The 24,217-nt window shown below is 43.9% G+C and overlaps 1 protein-coding gene across 8 annotated transcripts in view; it reads left to right on the top strand.

Moving 5' to 3' along the window:
- The window catches only part of auts2a (activator of transcription and developmental regulator AUTS2 a), a 270,462-nt gene that overhangs the window by 92,346 nt on the left and 153,899 nt on the right, over window positions 1-24,217 (top strand). Inside the window, exon 1 of one of the 8 annotated variants that reach the window (XM_047330443.1) lies at window positions 3,263-3,552. The exons of 6 other annotated variants lie outside the window; for them this stretch is intronic. In XM_047330443.1, the coding sequence (XP_047186399.1) occupies window positions 3,505-3,552 (48 nt within the window). In that variant the 5' untranslated portion in view covers window positions 3,263-3,504. Of the gene's footprint in view, window positions 1-3,262; window positions 3,553-24,217 lie in introns of those variants that run through there. One more of the 8 variants, XM_047330441.1, reaches the window with a different exon arrangement.

Here is a 24,217-nt window from a genome sequence, read left to right as displayed (position 1 = left end):
GCACACTATGTTTAATTGTTTAACTAGAGATCCGGAAAGGATTTCATGCTAGCCACATAATCTCCAGCAAGTTGTGAAATGAGACCCTGAGCTACTTGTTTCTGTTTCGTTGGATCTCGGGCCCCCCGAGCTCTTGCAGATCTGTCGTCCAGGCACCACGATGGCCATGGAGGACATGGCCAAGTGTAGGCATGTGTGTGGGAAGTGAGCAGGCAGGCAGGCTGTCACTCAGCGTCATAGCACCACCCGCTCGCTGTGGGTGACATGAGGAGAGTGGAAAGTGAGAAGGCGAGAGAAAGAGAAGAGTTGGTGGAGAAAACAGAAGTGGAGCAAACAGTATTCAGCAACCCACACACCAACAACACAACCAGCCCCTAGCAACCCCAACCAGGAAACCTGCTGTTTGTTTTTCTTTTGATTAGACCAACTGCTAAAGATAAGCCCTCCTGACGAGATTTCACTGCTGGCCTCTGAAAACAGAATCCAAAGTGGAAGGATGCTAAAAGGTAAAGGGAAGGATTAAAGACACCTGGGGGAAGAAGTACATGATGTGTATCTGCTCGGCTGTTAGGATTCAGATCTCTTAGTAAATACATTTGAAAATGTATAAATGTATTTAAGTACCACAGACACAGGTGATAGCCTCTTGTTAGTTGAATTGATATTGTTCATTTAGTTGTTATTTTCAATTAATATATTTGGTTTATCCCCAATTATGATCCGTATATGTTTATTAATTCTTAGACCAACTGATGGAAAGTGTTTTAAAAGAGGGGTAAAGCAGGTTTGATTTTGTGTCAGCAGCAAATGGTTTACAAGGCTCTCGGGTCAGGAAGGAAGGCCCCTTGGCCGAATTTTGCTAATTTGGCATCGGGCCACATGGAGGTCGGGGGCCGGTTACACCGGACATCACTCTATACAGATACCAAACAATTCCTCCTGAAAAATCCCACTTCAATGAGCATGGCTGGTAAGAGATGGAGTCAAACAAGAAGTGCTGTCTTTCCTGTTGTCCCACAGTGATGGTGGACTTTGCCAGACTTTTTTCTTGTACTGGCACAAAACTATCCTGGACAAAGGATTTCCATGGATGCTGAGAGAGGTGAGAGAGGAGCTGCCAAATTTGGCCAACAACGGTGGGATACGGTTCTAGCTGGCAGGCATCTTGAGCAATAGTCAAAGGTGACAGGATTTTATACACAGCGGTGTTGTGTGTATGGGCTCTGGGCCCCGTGCACTGTGGGGAGTGGCAGAATGTAAACATCGGCTGGGTGGCCCAATCTCTGCTGCGGCTGTGGCCTTTTTTAGTCCTCAAGCATTCACAGTAGACGACTGGCTTTTTTAAGGTCCAGTTCATAATGGCAGTTTGCTGCCCCCCAACGAAACCCTGTGTCCACACATAGTAATGCTTTCCTTGAGTTCTCCACTATTCTGTATACCTTCATACCAGAGGCAGTGCTAAAGTTAGTTTATAAATGCACAATTAAATTTTCACTACAGTGGATGTCCTCAAAGTCAATAGATATAACACTTCCAGCACACCCTGAGGAACACAGCGGGAATTCGAGTGCTGAAGTAATTGTAGTTAATGACAACATTGGCTTTAATCAGCAAATTAATTATCAAAGTACAGTTAAATTCAGAAGCTAATAGGTTTTGTTTTCTCAAACATAGTTGTATCCAGTGAGTAGTACTGTGTGTTTTGTAACGCACAGCAAGCTGTAGACCGCTGGCCCCACATCTTCAATAATGTTCTCGGCGTGTGATAATGCTTTGTATCTTTCAAAGATAGCATTGTTTCACCATCAGTAGCTTTGGACCGCCGTCATTAAGATGCTCTTATCAGCAAACGAGGAATCACCTGTTTTCACTGTCTGCTCTTTGTCTGCCAACATTGGAACAGGTTTGGTAATTTCATGAGAAATTACTGTATTTGTCTTTTGTCTGTGGTCAAGTCACCGGTTTGTATTCCTCTGTTGCCTTTGTTGTAAAAAAGTTGATTTGCATATGTTTGTGCACCAGTCAGAATTAATTTAGATGTTTGAATCAAAATCTAATTGCTGCATTATAGTTGTGTGTCGTTGCCAGGCCCCACAGTGAATCAAATTGAATCATACCACATTCACAAAGTCAGGAAAAAATAGGTACTTGAAAAGCTTCTAAATAATATTCTAATATTAATAACAGAACAAATGGGCAGGATGTCACTGAGTGACAAACCCACAGAGAAGTATCACCCAACGATTGCTGATTGTCTTATGGCTCTGGGACACTTACTGTAGCTGCTAAAGAGCCAGATCTTTTCCTCATTAGGTTGTGGAGACCCAGACAGAGCATAAAGAGAGTGAACACAGGACATTGTCAGGTATCTAGAAAGAAAACAGCAAATTAATGCTAGTTGTTCTCGGTGTCTCTTCAGTTTTTTGCATTAGCAACCTACTCTTAATAATGACACAGCTTGTTACAAGAGGCAGGTGCAGGTTTAAGGGCTGTTTTGAGAAAATGTATGACATGCTGTAAGAAAACACTAATGCTGTTAGAAATGCTGTTAGAAAACATTAGCAATAATAGTAGTAATAGTAGTGATAGTGTAAAACAGAGTCACAGAATTCACAACATTTTTCACAAAATTTCAACTACAGGCCTACTTTGCCTGTAGTTGAAATTTTATTATTTAAACATTAAATTCTACATATTGGTAGCTGTGGTGCAGCGTTGCGCGATATCCAATCTGATCTTGATACTGCATTTGAGCATTTAGGAGGCATATTTGTTCAGCCGTCAGCATTTATTTGGCTCATGGGAATGCTGCGCCTTCAGGGTCAGAAAAACATCAGGGGCTGTTGTCCGTGGAAATAATAATGCAGACAATGTTACTTTACAAAGGGCAGAGAGAGGCAAGATGGAAATAGATACAGAGAGGGGTTAAATGAGGTCCGACTCGAAGAGCTTAATGGAGCACAAAAGAGAGCAATAGGAAGCACTGGGGGGAGACATCGAGTGAGTAGAAGGCTAGAAAAGGGGAAAATAAAAGGAGCAAGAGAAGGAGAAGGAAAGTTAGAGGTGGAGAGGGAGAGAGTGCAGTGAGGGAGGCTGTTACTTCGGGTTTTAGAGTTTGCCCACTCGGAGGGGAAACATTCTTCCTACTGGCAACTGCCACCACCGCTGAACACAGCTGAAGCCCATCTGAGGAGCTCTTCTGTCAGCCTTCCAAACCCGCCAAGCCTCACACACACACTGCACACACACACACACACACACACACACACACACACACTAGACCAGACCACACCACACCACGAAGACGAGGGAGTGAAAGAAACGGTAGCAAGCTTAGACGCTTGAAGTCAGTCGCAGAGTGAGAAAGAACAAGCGCAAAGACCGTCAGGATAAAGTAGCAGAAGCATTTCAGTGTCACGCCGCTGCAGATTCAACATCACTCTGTGGAAGAAACGTAGACTTTCTCTCGGCACACTGAATCAGTCAGGAAAAGAGGAGGGAAGGATGATCAAGTCCAGTTGGTTTTATGTCAAGTTCAAGTACAACGAGAAGGTAAGTCCATATGTTGTTTTTCTATTTTATTTCTTGATTATTATTGCTGTTACCCCCCCCCCCCCCCCCCCCCCCCGATTCGTGATTCGTGTCCTGCATGGCAAATGTCTAACCATCTGACATTGATTGTTCATGGATCTTCTATCTGTAGGTCTGTGGCAAAGTGAAGGTTAAATATGAATGTTCCCTGTTTAATTTTTCCCGTGGGAATATTGACTCCTTGCTGCTGACAGTGATTTTCCTGTAAACACAGAATTTCATTGAAAGGCAAACTGACATACTGCGAACAGCCTGTCTCGTCACTTTTGGTAGTTTTGTATGGGCTGGGCTTGCTAATGAAAGAAAACTTCCACTTTCTTTTTTACTCATTATTTAAAATACGTGTTACAGTGAGAACATCCTTGCAAATGTAGCTTAAGCCATTAAATTACAAAAGTACATGTTGGATATTTGTTTTTTGTGCCCAGCACCATTATTGTCTTTTACAAATAGACTCCAATATATTCTAGATTAGTATTTTTTATTTTTTTTTGCTTAAAAATGAATAAATATGGCCCACTGTATCTGTAGCATGTAGGGCTGTAGCGAATCAGTTACGTTCACATGGTGAAGTTCAGATCTTGATTTTTGAGCCATGGTTCAGTTAATGTTTTGGCTTTGTCCCTGATGACTTGAGCTAATTGAGTAGAAGTCAGTGCAGTTGGAAGCAAAATATACACCTAGCCCTAACTTTTGATATAGTGTTATTTATGAAATTAAATAATTGTGTTACATCAATAAAGCAATGAGAGCGCAACAGGCAGCACCTGCAGTGGTGGCAGTGAGTCGGGGTATCTGTCATTCTGTCATCCTCTATTGCGATACACGATTGTTTAATTTTGTATAGCGTCTCAGGTTTTATCCTTATACTTAAGATTATTTTCAATGTAAGGTCCTTAAATCTCAAAAGAAAATGTTGTGTAGATAATGTGAGGGTAGTTTGATGACATAATAATATGTAAACTGTTTTCACAAAAGCTCAGGTTTTAATGTATGATAAGGGTATGACCCTGTCTTGTGATGTAGTACAGTGCTGAAGCTTTAATGCGCTTAGTGATGCTAGATCTGTCTTGTAATGTATTTGAGTTTGTTAGGATGTAAGTCCTCCATGTCACTTTTCTTTGTGGACGGCATTTCACTTTGCAAGCTAAACTTCGGGCCAGCCACTAGCACCTTCCCCACATGTTCCCCGCTGTACTAACATATCTACAGTTGCAAATACCATCAGTCAGTTAACCAGTCGTTGAGCCAGTTAGGCAGTCGATCAGCCAGACATCAGCCACCAGCGACCAAACAGTCAGTCAGCCGGCCGGCCGTTTAACCGTGCTGTTGTTCATGCCTTGTCTCTCTTTGTGTCATGAGTTACGGTTGGGTGGTGACCCCCGTGCACTGATCAAGTTCTCCTCTTGGCGTCGGGTGTCGGCCCTGTAGGATCGATAAAGCTATCTCATTACATAAAACACAGCGAAGCAGAGCTCTGTTTACTGTTCATTGCTTTACTTCACAGTTTAGTTTAAACATTTGGCACTATAAAAATATGGAATAACGGCGTGCATGCGTTTGAATGGCTCTGCCTTAATTAGGTTTATTGTCTGCGCCAAGTGGCCTCGTGGGAGCGTCTGTTGGTGCCCGAGGTGCTCCTATCCATCTGGTCTTCCATTTTGTACTTGAGCCGTCTTGGGGTGGAAAAGTGAGAAGATGGCTGCTCTTTTTGTCTTTTAGAACCAGAGTGATTTCATTTATTTTTACCTTGCATCCGATGAAATAATATTTCACAACCATGTTTTCATCACCTTTAAAAATAGCACGCTTGTCCTTTAGATATGACACGTACATCTGGAAAACTCACCTTTATTTGCATTGTTGGTGACTAGAACCATTAATGTTGATCAGCAGAGGAGTGTGCCAGAAAAATACCAACAAAAAGCTGTCAGATCAGAAAGCAATGTTCAATGTGTTCAACTCAGCCAAGACACGGCAGTCGAGACAAGTTAAAGCAACCATGACAACAGCATGGGTGTTTGCTTGCAGTGTCTGTTGTAAAAGCAGAAGGAGTTCAGTACCGTGTTCTGTTCTCTTCCGTTCACTGCTGGTCCCATTACATTTGGTCATAGTTAAGTGAGAACATTTCCACTTTGCATTGGATCCAAAAAATGCAGGAGGATAACAGAGGAAACTGAAATGGAAAGAGGCAGGGCAAGATGGCTGGCTGATTCCATTACAGTGATCACAGTAAAACAGGGAGCGAATAAATAAAGCTATGTCGTTTCAAGCCCTGTTGAATCAGGACTAGCTTTTATTTTCACTACTTGGAGCAATTGCAGAAGAAAATGAAAAATTCTACAGTGATCAGCTGGAGCTCTAAGTCTGGCTACACCGATCCTAGGTGGCTTTCCTACATTTCTCTATTTTCCTCTGTGTCTGTGTGGTCAGTTCACAGACAGCATACACAATCGTGTATGTGTGCGTCGGTGCTCATAGGGGTCTGGGGTGAAGCTGAGTTTGTTTTGGAGGAGAGGACGAGCTTATACAGCCGTCTGCCTTTCCTGCTCCCAGCTGTCTCGCCTCAGGAGCAGCCAGCCTCTGTGCGATTACATGTGATTGACAGGCACGCTCTCAGCAGCATGCGAATAGGAAGTGACCTTAAACAAGCACTGCCATTTTTGAGTGAGTGGCTGTCTTCCCTTTCTCCCCCAGCCTCCCTCAATCTCTGAAGAGAAGGGGGGGAGGGGAGGACATGAAACACGGTAGCTTCTGGGTCAACAACCCAGGGTCATTGATGTCTGGAGAAAGGGTAATTGCTACCCCTGTGTGTGGGCTCATGTCCTCAAGTGAGAGGGTATGAGAGGGAGGGAGGTAGAGACTACAGGGGGAGGCTGGAGGTGGGTTACATTCCTCCGTGTGGAAAGAGAACACAACCCATAAGTCCTGCTCTGTGTGTCTGCTCGCAGCTCTTTGTTCTGTGAGCCAGTGCCAGGACCCCCCAGTGGGCCAACCCTGAGGCCGGAGACCAACAGAGGGCGAACGGTGACCTGACTCACACTGGACTAATTCAGTTTAACACAGACCCAGGGCCCTTTGATTGGTGCGGTGACTCTGGACTCTCCCATAGCCAGATGGCTGGACTGAGGATACAATGAGCAAACGTCAGTGCAAATTAAGAAATTGTTATTGCACAATTGGGAAATAAGGGGTTACATCTGTATTATTTCATAATCTATCACAGATAGTTGGTTACAGTGTAGTTTCTTTGTTCAATAAACCACAGCCTGTTCACATGTGTTGTCTTTTTCAGTCGGTGTCATAGTCATATCTTTTGTGGCATTATAAGTTATCAAGATAATAATTTAAAATTCACCAAATCTATATTGGAAGGCTGTAGTACAGATCCCTTTGATAACTTTGATTTTCATTTTCATTGTTAGTAATTGTAACCGCTGTCTTCATCATTAATTTACAAACAATTGGCTAAATCACAAGTCTCATGTGTTAAACTTATGATGTAGGCCCCCCCCCCCCCCCCCCCCCCCCCATGCCCCCACTGAGAGGGAAGGGTTGTGTGTTGACTCTGTATTTACTGTTCATTGTTTCACTGTGTGCATGGTTTTGTTTGTTGAATAGTAGGAGGTAACTATAATGACTATAATGACTGTAAAGGCCAGAGTGTGGGGTTTGGGTTATCATTAAGGGATGCTTATTACAGTCCCTGATGATACCACAATATGTTACATGAGAGACACATGGTGTGGAAACCTCTCTTGGGTGGCATCGGTCATTTCAAACATAAACTCAGGGATTACGATGAAACCATACAATCTATAAAATCTTGGGAACGGTTCAGCTGAGGGAATTTCATGTAGAATAAAATCCTCCATTAGAAGTCTATTGGGAGACTGTTGTTGGCTGGTTTGCTTTTTAGTTTGTTGCTGGAGTGTACATGTGTTTTCTGCTTCAGAAGATTCCTCTAGTGTAACCATCCCAATGGCAAAAGTGTTTCGCCTCTTGTCAAATACTGAATGAGTTGATCTGCATGAAAGTTTTATCCCTTTGCCCCATCCATCAACGCTTGGAGAACTTTAATGAGAGTATATTGGAGCCATTTCAGCCAAGCCGGTTAGATTTATTTATGCTTAAAGCTGCGGTGGTAAGAGGCTTATGGAACTTTTGACCCTGGCGATGTTGCAAAGCGTCAGTTATTTAAAAAAAAAATTTTTTTCCAGAAAAGCTTGCTTACTTTACAGACACATTGAAATTCTAAGAGAGTACTCCACAGCTTGCTGAGGGGATTACCGGTAAATCCCTGCAAACTCCAGATGTTTTCCCAGGCAGCACGCAGCGAGGAAACATTGCCCATCCCCTGTAAACATCTGTCAGACAAAAGCCTCCGTCACAGAGGAGACAACAGAAGCTTAGAGGGAGTAAAGTAGCTTGACTAGTCAGATTTTCACTCTGTTGGATGTGTTTGTTCATGAAGAGCTAAGTGTTTTTTTTCTGGGTGTATTGTGTGCCTGCTTATGCTAAGCTTCAGAGTGGACGGGTGTACAATGTAACTAAAATATCTGGCAGCTGAAAAGATGAGGAGGGAGAGAGAGAGAGAGAGAGAGAGAGAGAGAGAGAGAGAGAGAGAGAGAGATGTTTATTAAGATTTACCAGAGAACATCACGGTCCTCTACAAATTAAATGAAAAAAACACACACACAACAACAAAATAACTGAAAAAACAGAATAAATCAGGTCATAAAAACAGAGAGAAAGTTGAAGGTGTTTATGAGCGGGTGTGCACATGTGATGTAAGTGACAGTTGCTGCTGGGTTCAGGCCCCGGGCAGGATCTCATATCCCCCTGCCATGTGTGTGTTAATTTGTTGGATGTCAACACAGTTAGTGGGCTGTAACAAGGCAGTGCCTGCCTCTGTGTCTCCGGTCTCCAGCCTCCTCAGTGGAAGACAGAATGGAGAGAGGCAGCGGCTGACCAGCGTCTGGATCACTGAACAATTGCAGGCTAGAGAGAAAGGGAGAGAGAGCAAGCCCTCAGTGTGGTCGCCAGGGACAGGCCCTGACAGACGGACGGAGCAAGTGACTGGATGCTTAGCCAACTGGAAAGGCAACTTTCACCCACACAGGCTGTAGGGCTATTATCTGCCTCCCTTTACCTCTTATACACAATCTAAAGGAGAGAAACCAGGATCTGTCTCGATGAGTCTTGCATGTTCTATGTATAGTGCTCTACTCTGGGTGGTGCAGACTTTTATTTCAGATTCTACATTATATTTCTCGAAGTTGAGGATAACAGGGGATTATTTAACGAGAAATGATGTATTATAAATTATATGACCCTTAATTGAAATTATAAATTCACAATATTTTTAACGATACATTCAGTTTTGTGTCAAATTCTAAAAGATCTTATTCAAGCATACAACTTGCTTATTACCCCCCCCCCCTCCCCTTTTTTGTACTCTTAATGGTCAGGATGTTGGTTATCAGTGGCCGCTCAGTGTGTTTTGATACTAAAATTGTCTCTATTTGATAGAATAAAGGGATTTTTTTGCTTACAGCAGATCACCTGCTCAAGGCTTTGTGAATAAACCACGGTTTTTAAGCATTTGAGGTTACCACGAAATTACTTCAGGTTAATTTGGGAAGTACAGTTATTTGCTTTTTGATTGAGAGTTACCCCTGGTTATGTGCCAAAACGACAGGAATATTAATCACTGCTGAATAGCGAATTGGTGGTTTTACATATTGTTATGGATTAAACGAAGCAGAAATATCATTTTTATTAGGCAGCTTTAGAAATGCGTCCTGGCATATTTTGTTATCAGGTAGTCAGACTACCATTGGCCCTTACTCAGTCTTTGTGCTAAGCTAACAGGCTGCCCACTTCAGCTTCATATTTAATGGACAAATATGAGGGTGGTGTTGGTTTTCTCATCTAAAGCTCTCGTCTTTTGACCATAACTATTCTGTTTACCTATTTTCAGGTTCCCAAAATCATATCATTGTGCTTGGAGCCTGATGTGTATATGTCTTGGATGAAAATATTTGAAGACATGCGCGGTGAACTTGATAGCAGCGATGTGTCTCCACTCATGACCCTAAGTTAAGTTGTATGTACAGCTGCACAGTGGATGTGTGCTTCATGTTCTCCTCAGACAAGTTCTCCCAGAGTTCAATGGCCTCAGTTGAATTCTCGCTGGAATGCCGGGTCCTACCTGCCGTCTGCTGCCTGCTCCGGAGCAGCTCTGGTTTCAGCCTGCTGGATGACTGGGCACGGGGATGGTTCCCATAGTTGAGCTGCCTAAGCTGCATGGGCAGACCCTGGTACCCTGGCTCAAAGAGCCCTCTGTTGTCCCACGTATGCATTCACATGCAAAGGGGGGTCGCTCCACACAGATGCACGGGCACACAGAGAGGCGGCCTGGCAGCGTGGGCTATGGGAATGTCACAGATTTATGGAAGGATGGATCACATGTTGGCAGATGGCTGAAGAGCAAAGCCCAACAATTGCTTTTTGTCTGAATGTAAACTTGTGGAACAGCCTGGCAGTACCAGTCTACTCTGTTTTGGGCCAAAGAAGCAATCCCCTGGTTTTTTTCAGCAGCCTCCCCCAGAGCGAGGCTTGGCTTAAAATCTGTCTAGCTGGCCAGCACTGCGGAACAGATCAACATACACACACGTGGACCTGCTCCCACGTTCATATGCATAATCTCTTGATGATTGTTTTCCATCAGGATGCGAGGTGAAGACTGGTTATTATGCACCATAGCGTTCTGCAAATGCCCAATGGTTTCTTAGTGTGACAAACTAGCTTTCTTTGCATTTAGTAAATTCCACTGTAGTCCCTGCTCCAGGTTTGCTCTCCCCTAAAACTTTTACCCAGTGAGGAGGGGGGAGTGTGAGCGACAGCAGGCCAGAGGAGAGCACATATCAAAGAGAAGCAGCCATCTGTCAGCACAGGCAGCAAACAGCTGGTAGAGGAGATGCAAGATGTCTGAACAAAGACTGACAAGATGGAAGATGACAGGAAACAGATTTCTCTCCCTTTTTACCCCTCCTGCAAGAGATGAGGTTGACCATCAGAGTGCTGTGATGTCTCCAGTCTCCAGATGCCGCCTCTCCTCTCCTCCTCACCTCTCTCATCTCCTTTCCTCTAATCTTCTCTTCCTCTTAGCAGTGATGGTTTGTCACCTCACTTGCAAAGCTTTATTTTTATATGACTTGTTACTGGACAGATTCCTCAGTCTGCTTCCTCACTCCTTAATTTGTTCATTTGCATTTGCAAGAAGGCAAACGCAGAATTAAACAAATTTCTACTGGAATTATCATGCAATGACTATTACATGATGTGCTTTAATTATACTAATTATTATAGCATTTACTCTGTGCAGAAGTTATTTCTTAAGATATGATTTCCATGGGACCTAAATATCACAGTCTGTGAATTATTTAGCTTTGGTAATTGACCTGCTGCAGCTTAAGTAGATACACATCTCTCCACTCGTTTGCTTAGATAAATGAAGCAGTGTGAGCTGTTACGTAAATTTTTAGGAAATGAGCACGGGGCCTTGTGTTAATTAGTTTTGCAGCATAAGCCTTGTTACATCAGGTCTTCCTCCCTCTCTCTCTACTTAGCACGGTCTATTCCCCTTTGTGCCTTGTCCCCCTGCACTGTTAATTTGAACAGAAAAGACAGTCTATTTCTAAATAGGGCAGTGGTGCACGCTAGCCACAATCATTAAGCCCATTTTCTGCCAGCTTAGAGCTGTTGAAATGCCTGTAATTGAGGAAAAGGCAAGAGAGTTTTTTGGTCTTGTCTCACAGTGTAATGTGTGACGTGACATTGGCCGCTGTAATACTGTAATGGCTCTAATTGTCTAATCACTCTAATATGTGGCCGCTGCTCTTGGACTTGACAAGGGCAAAGTGAGCTAATAAACAGTGATTACTGTCAGTTGAAATCAGTGCGTTGAAGAGGGGGGGTTGGTAGCTGCAGGAGGAAGAGTGTTTTTTCTCCTTTCCCCTCCTCTCCCCTGTTTTGTGCTTGACAGACAAGGAACGTTTGGTGGTGGTGAAAGGTCAATTTATGGTTACACACAAGTGATGGAATGACACGCACAAACAGAGAGAGAGCGAGTGGAGTGAAGAGGAGAAAGAGCCGTCATCTCTAGACCTTGTCCCTCCTGTCGGTTAGATTGGCAAGCTGTCAGTCTTGGCTGCTTGTACTCTGTGGAGCAAAGACGAGACGGAACAGAGCTTTCACTTTCCCCAACCATCTGGCTCGCTCCCTCTATCTGCCTCTTTTTGTGGTTCTCTACACTTTACTCAGCCCGAAAATTCTAGTTATAAGCTGAAGCTGTTGCAAAACTATATTTACAGTGGGTGCAAATGCCAGTAGTGTTACATCTGCCTGTGCCATGAGGGTGGAGGTTCATCACAGTGGAAGAGACCAAAGGTGTTCAAGTTGTGGGTGCTTTATAAGTCACAGTCTGGGGAAGATGATCTGGATAATGCCCTGGCATCATTTTCTCTAACTAACAAAACAAAAACAAAAGATTGTTCTTTAAGGGAAGGTGATTATTTTCTACATACAGAAAAATAATGTTGGTGAGGCCACTTTCACATCTTCACCCGTCCACCATGTTCTGTGAGCATCATTAGTCCCACAACAACTGCAGTTTGCATTTAGATGCATTCTGTATTTTATAGGTTGTCATTTTGGCCCAAAGATATGAGAGTTGCTAGATTTCTGTTCATGCCAAATTTGATTATAATAGATCTTTTCAACATAAGTGGTCCTTGGAATCGTTGCTCAAATGAGTCATATAGAGGTTTAGCCGTGATGAATCTGACATATGATTATAACTTCTCCCAGATTATGGTGCATAACACTTGGTAGTAAAAAACATTATCTGTACTTGAATGTTAATGTACCAAAAACTAAAATTACCATATTGTTGCTTGTTTGTAGGGCGTTATGAATGAATCTGTAGCCGCACAGTGTTGAAACAACATTAGGCCCGGTGCATCCCAACAGTTGATTCAGAGGGTGGATGTTTTTGCAACGTGCCTGGAATTTACTAATCTCAATGCCACAATGAATCTGTTCAAAAAAGATGGAAATAATAATAACAACACGTCCCCATAAAAACTAATGGTAATTGACAGTGCCAATTCACAAAAAAGTTTGTGCGTCATGATATGAAAATGTTTGTGTCTGCGTATTAGGAGCTGACGTTTTGCTATATGCACCCTCTCCAGGCTATGACGCCCTGATTTCGCAGCTCCCCAGAGAGCAGTTAACCTCTCATTTCCTCCCCGGAGCATCCTGAGACCACAGCAGGTGTGTGTGTGTGTGTGTGTGTGTGTGTGTGTGTGTGTGTGTGTGTGTGTGTGTGTGTGTGTGTGTGTGTGTGTGTGTGTGTGTGTGTGTGTGTGTGTGTGTGTGTGTGTGTGTGTGTGTGTGTGTGTGTGTGTGTGTGTGTGTGTGAGTGTGTGTGAAAGAGAGAATCCTTGCTGGACCACACTTTCTCTCCAGTAGTGGGGTGCTCTGATAGCCTCCATTCATTATTCAGTTCTCCTCCAGCTGCACTACACCCCCAAGCAGCACAGAAATAAAACAAGGTTAAGAATTGGCATGAAATATGTCTCAGCGGATCAAGTGGTGGGGGAGGGTGGGATGGAGGATTTGGAGACGAGGGAGGTAAGGGCCTTTATCTGCACGCCATATTTTATTAATTGCCCTGGTGCTTGGATTGCGAGTTTCTCCATGATCATTAATGCATGCACGGAATAACGTATTTACATGTTCTCATACATTATGCATGGTCAGGGAGGAGGCTACAGTGTTGGGAAGGACCCTCTGGCCACAGGTCCTGTATCTTCTGTGTGTGTGTGTGTGTGTGTGTGTGTGTGTGTGTGTGTGTGTGTGTGTGTGTGTGTGTGTGTGCGCCCGCCCATCTGAATCAACAGCATGTCTATGTATGAGCTGATTTTTGCATTCAGCCATGCTCTAAAATCCACTTGCTACCAGTCCCCTGTACACTTACTGGAAAGCGATGAAGCATTAGACAACAAACAACATTTCCAGTGCTTTCACACAGGCCGCTGCGGGTTTTGACTGTCTGACAGAGGCTGACAGGTCCCGGTGTCACCAAAAAGCTGTAACCAGACACGTTTGCTATAGTAGCATGGGTTGTGGGTGGAACGAGACATTAAGTTTCTCACGCATATTGCTGCCATAGACACATGAGCTGTGTGGATGTCCATGGTCACTCCTGGACAGTACTGGTCGTGTGGAAAGTCGTGGTAAAGCTTCTCTGTTTGTATTGCAGTTTCTCATCCTGTCTCCTGCAGGTTGCTGATTGATCATGTCAAAGCTCACAGCTCCCCACTGGCCTATTCACCCCTGTGATCGATGGATTACTGACTCATTCACAACAGTCGTTCTTGTATTTCCAGAGCGCCAGACCTTTTTTATAAATGTTTGTTCTCCCCCTCTTGCTTCCATTATCATAAGTCCAAACTCAGCAGATAGCCCTGATATCGATCAGTGGCTGGCCCCGGTGCTCACTTACTGTAAGTGAGCACCGTGTGTGTCATTATTTTTTGTGCTGATTGCCGCGTGTTGTAATTTGTGTCTTGTAATTGTACCAGATAACTGCTGGTGTGGTTACTCATTGTGCTGCCTGCTCCCGTACATCAGAGCCGAGTCTGCCAGATAATTAGAATTGATTTAGTTACAAATTAATTAATCACGCTCTTAAATCTCTGGTACTTACTGCAGACTCACACTGTTGGCTTTCTTTGTGCACACGTTTGAGTGTGTAGGTGTGTGTGCTTGTGTTCAGGGTTATTAGGGGGCAGAATAAAACGGAAACATTTACTGAAATGAACAGAGCTACATTAAACCGCCAGCAACCATTTACTTAATTTATTAATAAACTGAAAATATCAAAATGGACTTGAAATATCAAGTTATACTAATAGAAAACTTAATAAAATAATAATGATAATAATAATAATAATAGATTTGATTGTTCAGATAACTACCTTTTTGATTTCAATAAAGATAGTTTTGACTGTGCTACAAATGATAGATTTTCACAACAGACTGACTAAAACTAAAATATTAGTGTAACTATATGGAACGATGAAAATTTGTGTTTGCAAGCTTTACAGACTATGTTTCCAGTTTAAGTCGACAGCACAGGAATTCAAAATCCTGCACTTGTGCTTAATGAAGCCTCTTGACATATATACATTCAAACTAAATAAAACATGGTGCATTTGTGTTTTTGTTGCTGCGTTGTGTATTGTGACTGTGCGGGGGCCTCTCTGAACGGCCTCTCTGCCATGTGTACACTGCGGTGGGAGGCTCTGACAAGGAGGTAACCGCCGCCGTTGTTGTTCTCTTCAGGTCTATTTATCCTGAAGAGTGTTGGGCTGTGTTGTTGCGTGTGCGTATCTCCTCTCCTCCTTCAGTGCTGGAGAAAAAACAAAGGCATCCTTGCTCTTGCGAGCAATGATTGCACTCATTAGGATGCACAGGCGCTCCTGGTGTGACGGGGCCGCTCCTCGAGGGGATTCAGCTTGCAAAGTGCCGCCGCTTGCCTGTTTTTAATAACAATCATCTAAAATCGCTGCAATTAGCCTGCAGCTACGAGGAGATGGAGAGCAGCACGATGCGGAGAGGGAGGGAGGAAGGGCCACACGCTCAAATTCAGTGAACCTTTTCGAATGTCGGCTCCTCTTTCACATGGAAAATTAAAGAGGGCCTTTGTGTTCATCAATTATTAGCCATGAAAGTTGAAAAGATCCATTGTGTATTTTTAATCAGAGTTATATGGGTAATCTTTGAAGTGATTCCCAGTCTTGCCCGGGGCTACGAGCAGAGGTAGTCTCCGCCACCCCACACATCTCTTCCAACCGCTCCTCCTCTGCGCTCTCTGTGCGCAGCTCTACGCTGCATTATTGCTACTAAGCCCAGGCCACCAATTCCATCCAGCTTCTTGTACTGTTAATAAAGCCTGTTTGAGGGAGAATGGTTGATGGTGATTTTAAGGAATAAAAAAGAAAGAAAACTGGTTAAAAACGGAGTTTCTGCGATCAATATGATATACTGAGTTTTGCCGAACATTTGACTCTAGTCTTCAAACAGGATGTGGAGCAAGAAACATTTAATACGGAGTGTGTTTAGATTGATTTCCTGGATGCACTTTGAAGTCTTCGCCAGAAGCTAATCTGAATACATCATGTGGTAAAGGTTAAATTACTGCCTGCCAAATTGGACTCTAGAAATATGTAATTTAATATTTCTCTTTAATTGTATTTTTACCCTTTATATATGTACAATATGCATCTAATAATTGTGCTGCCTTATGTCTTGCTTTCCAGTTATCTCTGCTGTCTTCTTTATGCCACTCTTCCTCCTGATGTGTTGTCATGTAGCACCACCCACAGGTCAGCAGGGGGGTGACACGCTGGTGTGCTGCAGGTTTCAGGGAAGAAAGTCTGACTGAGGCAGCGGCGGCTCCGCTTGGTGGTTTGAAAATCAACTCTGAAAGCTCAAAACAAAGCAGAAAAAATTCTCAGTCACGAACAGAGAGAGAAGTGCCCGACTCATTGTTCCCCCTTGTGGGACGCGGGAAAGAAAGTGCAGCGTATGCATGAGAACCCAGCGCTCTCTCTCAGATTGTCTTTGTTCAGGCTGTGCTAAATTATTTACCCGTGTGTTTAAAAAGACAGCTCGGGGGAATTTCGACATTAGCTGTTTGGAGCTTGCACTCAAGTCTGTCTGGCCTACAAAAAAGCTTGGTGTCCTTTCACGAAGTGAAAAGCACACTGCGCTTTACTTTTTTTTTCCAATTGTAAATGAAGAAGAAGAAAAAAACAGAGCGGGAAAAAAAGGCTTGATAAAAAGCATTGTTAAAATTGTGCTTTTCAATGCAGCGGATGCCTTTTTTTGTATTGTTCTTTGGCTCACATTGTTCTCTCCCGTGAGCCTGCAGGGAAGCAAAAGCACTTCTCGCCCAAACATTCTCTACGTCGCGTCTCTGCTTTGCCTTAAAAATTAGCCTTGCTAAGTTCTCATGTGCACCTGCTAAGTGTCTCCATCATTCATAACACAAGTACCTTTACACCTTTAGAAACTCTGACGCTGTACATGTTTTTCACTTTGTTAAGGTGCAGCAGTTTTTTGCTGTTTTTTTTTTTTTTTTCAAACAAGCTAAGTTGGTGATTTAATTGATTCTATTAAATTAAACATGTGTCACTTAAAGCTGTTTCAGGAATGAGACGTTGAAGGTGCAAAAGACCATCAGGAATAATTTACTAAAGTAAAAATGTGCTCAGCAGAAAATCCCATTCTGGTTATGTGGGGAACTCACTGATGTGCTGACTCTTAAAGATTCCCAGGGGTTTCGTTTTGGGTCATTGTTTATCCTCAGAGTGTCACAAGAGTGTGTGAGAAAAGCTGGATTACATTACAATGTTACATCACCGGTAGCAAGGAGGCAAGTCAGCTGACGGTGTCACCCTGAAAAATATTAGTCGACCCAAACTAAATTCCACACTCTTATCAGTGAAACACTTGAGACCTCCTGCTCACATAATTCCAAAACAGCAAGTTACTTTGCTCTGTAGTCACATTTAATCTTATCAGCTGACATGGTGGACAAGGTCTTGTGATGCAGGTTATCCCCCTTTTTTATTGCTCACAATGATGCGAGAGCTCACCTCTTAGACCTGTTCTTCTGGCAGGATAATTGATTGTGGCTAGCAACGGCCCTGCCAATCATCTGAGGATGAGTCTATAGATCCCGTGTTCCCCGGTTGTTTATGCAGTTCTCACTCCTGTGTTGTTCAAAGTCATTTGACACAAACGCTGTCACGGTGGAAAGCCGCAGCGATGCAAAGTGCAACTCCTGCATTAGTTTCTTCAGTATTTCTTTGATTAGACCGCATTTGGATTTCTGTGCTGCTTATATAAAGTCTTCATCTCACACTAGCCTTTTTGGAAATGATTACACCAGTTTTGTTCCAGAAAATGCCTGAAGTTTAAAGTAATAAACCTCAGGCTGAGAGAGCCAATTGTCCCCAGAAAATTCAGAAATCCACAGGCACATTCCCGCTCCTGCAGAGCCTGCCTTTTAAATTGGGTTTTATTCACTTTTTTTGTGTGGTTTCCACCCAAATTGATACTCTCGAGGGCTACAGAAATAATATTCAGTGTTTCCTCAGGGGGCGAGAGAAAGCTGTACACTGTTTTTTTCTTTCTTTCTTTAATTCTTTTTTTGCTGCGGCGTGACCGGGAGGTGAACACAAAAAGGAGACAAACGGCTCAGTATCAGCCGTGATTTTCTGAATAGCCCAGTGGGAGCGCGTGAAGTCGGGGTGCGTGCGGCAGACCGGCATTGCCCCTGAAACAGCAGCCACGCTGTGAGGAAGATGGCTTTTCTCTGCGACAGTCCGACTGTAAGCCGCGGGTCTGCAGATGAAACAGGCGGCGGAGGGACGCAGCCTGCACAGATTGAAGGTCCCTGTTGCCTTACCGGGCATGTCTGCTGCTGTGGCCAGGCAAAAGGAAAAATGGCAGCGATGGATAAACTGACAAAGAGCTGCAGATAATTCTGTTGAAAATACGCAGGGGGACTATTTCCCGCTGTTTGTGAATTCATCAAGCCCCACGCTGTGCCACGAGTGATTTCTAAATATATGCAGCTCATCTGATGTAGATGTATAAACTCTGTGTAGGGTTATGGATGCCTGTGCAGACAGATTGTTTGCTCTGGGTTCTCTCTGGACCTGGTGGGTGGGATCTGCCAGCAACATCGTACGATGTTTTCCTCATGTCCTTTATTGAGTTCCCAATTACAATGCTAGTCCTCCTCTCCTGGTCTCGCCGCTGCTGCCGAATTGACCTTGCATTTTTTGCAAGGGAGTGCTGTTGTGTATTCAGGCCAGCGAACCTGTCAGGCAGGCAGGCAGACAGTGAGGCAGACCGTCTCCTTCTCTCAGGCCCTGCTCCTGCAAGACCCTGCTTAACAGGCATCAGGCTCACACTCTTAATACTTCGGAGGGGAGAGGGGGCTTAGCTCTTAGCTCTCATCGCAGCTGACATTGTATCAGGCAGCTAGACAAGGCCAGACTGCCGCAGCCTTATTAGCCTTGTATGGATTGGCCTTCCCCCAGTCTGACACCGATGTTCAATGAAAAAGGTTACTCTGGAATTTAATGTAATGATTAGAAATGAGCTGCACTGTGTGTGTGTGTGTGTGTGTGTGTGTGTGTGTGTGTATGTGTGGACAGCCGTCTCCGGCTGCTGTTTTCCCAGCGCTCATCTGGCTGTCTGAGCCACAGAGGAAGGGGCACAGAGGAGGCACGTGCAGTAGGTGGAGCTCTTGCGTTGGATTTTGATGTCGCTGCTTGATTCACATGCTCAGGAAGGACACAACAGCTGCCGGTGTGTGTTCGTGTGTGCGCACGTGCACAATTCTCAGATGGCATTTACGCATAAATGTACAGATAGCACATAACTAGAGATTTACGCGTCCTCTGTATACATACACAGGCCCAGTCATCTGAACACATAAAACACATTTTTTTACTGTGGAGCTTATTGACAGCTTGTTATGGGTGGTACAACACTGCCAACTGTTCGTGTTTATGTTACATCTTATTAGAAATTGTAATGGGACTTACGTTTGTGTATGTGAGGTCACACGCACTTTATTTACTCCCCGCAACCACACGCTACCTCTCTCTCGCTGCTCCCTGACACCTGCGTGCACCGGACCAAATGTAATCGTCTCCCCAGCAATTCCTTCCTGCTCTATCTGTTTTCCCTCCCTCTCTTCCCCCCCCCCCCCCCCCCCCCCCTTTCACAATCTACCGCAGGCCCTCCATCTCTCCGGCCTGTCAGCGTGCTTTTTCATTTGGCTTGTTGCTACAGGGGGCTCGATGCTGGCAGATTACAACTCGGCAGCCAGTCATTTTCGATTTATCAGAGCCCCCCCTCCCTCTGTGCCCCCCACCCCCGTCTGCCACACTCACTACCCTCGCCAGCATCAATCCAGAGACATGGCAATTCCTCATTGCCTCACCACCCAACACGCCCTCCCCTGTTCCCTCCCACCTTCCGTATCTTCCTCTTTCGATCAGCGCAGCAAATTTAGCTCACAAGCCCCGAGACAAAAAAGAAAAAAACTAAAAATTGTGGCAATGGAAGCATTTCAGTTAGAGAGGCAGTTAGAGCTGTATTATTACTTAGGCCTCTGTCACTGGTGATGACCCAGGAGAGTTGAGAGTATCGATCGGGTGTCACTCAAGGCGTTCAGCGGATTGCATTGACAAAGCTTGTCGAGGCCTTTAATAGCAAGGTTAGCAGCCTTGGCTGGGACCCTGGAGAAAACACTAACTGTGCCCTATTTCATGGTGGCTTTTAACCATTCCCCAGGTCCAGAGAGTGGATTGATAACAGTAAGGAAGTAATTTTACTCTCATAATTGCCTTCCTGTGGTTGACATTCGTGGCCCTCAGTGCCTGTAAGGGTGCCTTTCCAAGAACTGAAGAAAGAGGACCAGCATTGTCTGGCTGCCTTTTTGTGACAGAAAAATGGTTTCATTCGAACCAAGATGTGGTAATCTAAACAAAACATGGCGGAAAAAAGGCGAAAAGAAATCAGAGGGTGTGTGCAAGTGTGATTTATGAGTTGAAGGAAGTCCATTACTCAGTCGAGGAAGCCCAGAGCAAAACACAAACAGAGTGAGGGCATGGTTCGCAAAGAGGGTCATGGAGTAATTCTTTTGCCCTGCCAAGATTGCTGATAGCTGCTGAAATTTCTACTTGTCAGAGGCGGAAAAACACAGGATTACGATCTCACTGTGATTCTCAACATGAATAAGAGCACTAAACCACCTAAACAGTCTCTCTTTGGGCCAAGTGGTGTGGAACCCGACTGAAATTGTAACAGGTCCCCTGTGTGTTGTTATAGGCCTTACACGTGCGGGGAAGCTGTTTCTACAAGAAATGTAGTGCTGTGTTGGCCTAAATCATAAAGCCGGGACTTTTGACTTATTTTGTTTTCACAGTAAAGCTGTGACATTGGATTAAGAACATCAGTGTTTATTTTCCATGGTGTTATGTTTACCACTGTGTTTAGTCTTCTTTCATTGAACTACTGTGTTACCGGTATAGGCCCTACTGCTGTACAGACACTTTTCAACGAACAACTTCATTTTCCAAAGTTTGTCCTACTTTTTAGTTGGCATTTAATGAAGTGGTTTCCAGCTGAAAAAGCATAGTTGATAGACAAACCAGAATATGTTCACTTCTGTGATAAATGTTGCTCTATGCTCCTCAAACCAGTTCACATGCGCATATACATTTTGATGTGGCCCCTTAGTGTGGTTGAGTTTGTGGGGTTAATCCCAGATTCTCTCCAAATTCATTACATTACATTTCCCCCTTCCTCGTCCCCGACGAGTGCCACTGATCAATCAGAAGGTGGTTTGGGTAGGAAGGTTGTTAATGTTGCTTGGGTCCTTTGTAGAAGTCTGATAATGGATGTGGGAGAGACATGTAGATTTTTTTTTTTCATTCAGTGGCTCGGACTGATTATACCATTTAAGTGCATTTGCCCCCATTACAGATGTGACTTGTGGCCACCTTGGTTGTTTCGATGGGGGAGCACATCCACCACCACCACCACCAGTGGTGGTAAAGTGTTCTGTACAATAATGACTGTGGCAAAGTACAAATGAAGAGCAAACGGAATGCTTTTAACAGTGATCCGCAAAAAGGGATTTTTAAAAGTAAAAGGGCAAGTATCTAACACACACTCATTATCAAAATTTATTTCCCATCCATTATTAAGATTTTTGTAGTTATTTTACTTAGCACACACCACTTTGCATTCTACTTCCCCTGGTCAGTCATCCAGTATCTGGAGTATGTATCCTAACTCTGTGGGGAGGGTCAATGGGCATGGGATGTGTGCCCCCTTGAAATCTCAGCATAAGCTGCATCTGCTGAAGGTGGATTTATGATTCTTTCCCAGTTGTATATGAAGCTTTCATATGTGCATGACTTATTATGACATTTCCAACAGCACATGAAAGCAGCACTGAAACAATACATGGATTGTTTTCTATCCCCCGCCTGTCTGCTGCCTACCAGCCCATTACGGGCACATTCCAGCTGCATTTTTATGACTTGTCAGATGAAAGGGAATCAGGTACACTGTCAATGTCTTTCCACTCTAATGTTAATGGACAATGTTCTGTCATTATCCTGGATTTATGTACCATCTTGCATCAGAAAAGTTCTGTGTGCCACGCATTACACTTGCGTTATTTCCTGTCTCTGAGGTTGTGATTATTGCAATTAAAATCATGTCGTTTGGCTGTGTTTTTGTTGCCCTTGGCCTTTTGTTGTCTCCCCATTACCAGTCTGTTAAAGCAGCCAGAGCAGATGTTTGCCGACATACTCCTCATAAGCCGGGCAAACTCAGGCTGCTATTAAAACAGTGGGGCCACTGCACCGTCTTGTGTTTTATGACTTGATAACGACAGATATGAATTTCAGAAGGGTGGCCAAATGAGGAACGTTTACTGCAGGGATTAGTGATAACGGCACTGGCCGCAGGCAGGCACCCTGGGTCAGCCGAATGGGAAATGTATATCCGACCATCAGATTTTACAGCCCCCTCTAATCCCCTGGATAGCAGCGCAGATGGAGCCGAATGTAGGTAAGCTGAGACGTTATCACTCTTGTTGGTTTTTAATAGCTCTTGATAAGCAGGGCAACCTGCTCAGTGAGAGGTAATATCAACCTGCTGACCAGAGATCATCTTATGACCCCACAACCTTCACTTTAACAACCACTAAGTCACTTGATACTTTAATTGGATGAGAACTCACTGCCGGACTTAAATTTACGAGCGATGATATTCACGGGTAAGTTATTTACGAGGGGAACAATTTAACGTTTTCCAAAATGAAAGGATTTTTTTTGCTCATCTAACCTTTAAATGTTAATGTGTGTACATTATTCAGTTAGTGCTGTCTGTGTCCTTTGTAATAATGCAAGTGAAACTCATAGTCATGTTGTTCCAGTGTAGATGCAGATTAATTTAAATGCCATGTTCATTGAGTGGCATCCTCAAGGATTTGATATTAATCTATTTTAAGTAATGTCTATTAGCTAATGTCTATCTACCTTTTATTTCCCACATTACCTTTTAGTCAGGAATTCTTCCACAGTTCATGGTTTAGCTGACCTGACCTACAGTATATTTAGGTTGTCTCTCTTGTGCCATATCCTGGACACAGCACTCTAACTTGTTCAGTGTTAGTATCTTTTCCATCATTCTAAAAGGCTCTGATTGTACATTTTGTCACAGCGAGCACTCTGCTTCTATTCCTGTAACATAAAAACAGCCCTCTTTCCCTAAACTAGATGCGTTTGTCTATCATATTACCACCACATATGAGCTGCACACAAGGTTTGACCCAGTGTTAAGTGTCTGCTCTGAATTTCATTGCCTCCATCTACTGGAAGGCCTGCCAATATACTGGCAGTGAATTCCTGGAGGAAAATAAATGGCAATAAAAAAGAGAAATGATAGCCTCTGCAAGCCGATAGGAGAGGGCTTTTTCTCACGGGGAGCTGTGATTTGGCACACTGTTGGTAGCTTTAGTTCAATGGGTCTCAGAAAGGCAATACTAAAGTAACAACTCGGTAGCACAGATTGAAGAGATGAGGATATCGTGTAATTAATTGCGCACCAATGTGTTAGATGAGAAGGTATGAGATGATGAGTGCTCAACTGGGCAGTTAGAAATCTTACCCCCCATCACAGTATTTTCTCTGTCCGCTGTGGGAATCGCAGAGACCAGAGTTCTGTTCCTAAAGTGGGCAGGAAGGTTATTTTACTGCCACACAGGGCTACTACAACAAGATGTTCAGATATGATCTGAGAGAGTAGAGGTCTCCCATTGCTCTTATGAGGCAGATAGCTCATTGTCCCCCCACCCCCCTCAACACACACACACACACACACACACACACACACACACACACACACACACACACACACACACACAAACACACACCTGCTCAGTTCATTATTAAATCTGGGAATTGTCCCCATAACTCAATCCATCTGACTGAAGCATTATATGACCATTTGTGAGCAGGGAGAAGGGTGATTGCGACGGATGGATGTTAAAAGCATATTGATTTGTCTGTAATGTCGTCATAGATCTGAGATTTATGGCAATATATAAATGCAGCCACAAGCTCTAGTAGCCTCCAGCCTGTGGTGGAGGAAATGGAGTCTTTAGTATGACTGATGAGATCAAGACTGTGCTCTCAACCACGTTTACCCCCACCCTCCCACCCACCTCGAGCCTCCATTTCCCACTCCTCCTCCTCTTAGGATGCTCTCACCCTGCGGCTGCTATGACTAGTCCTCAGTGGCTCCATATCTTTGCTTTGACTGCACATTCCAGCACAGAGGCTAGAAAAGCCTTCCTCTGTGGCCTGAGATTGGCTGGAGTGACTGGCTGATCTTTCCCTTGCCAGAAAAATGATGTCTGACAAGTTCGCCAAAGATTACTGCCACA

The sequence above is a fragment of the Scophthalmus maximus genome, chromosome 2 (assembly GCF_022379125.1).
Source record: "Scophthalmus maximus strain ysfricsl-2021 chromosome 2, ASM2237912v1, whole genome shotgun sequence".
NCBI lineage: Eukaryota > Metazoa > Chordata > Actinopteri > Pleuronectiformes > Scophthalmidae > Scophthalmus > Scophthalmus maximus.
This window is presented reverse-complemented; position numbering and strand designations above follow the sequence as displayed.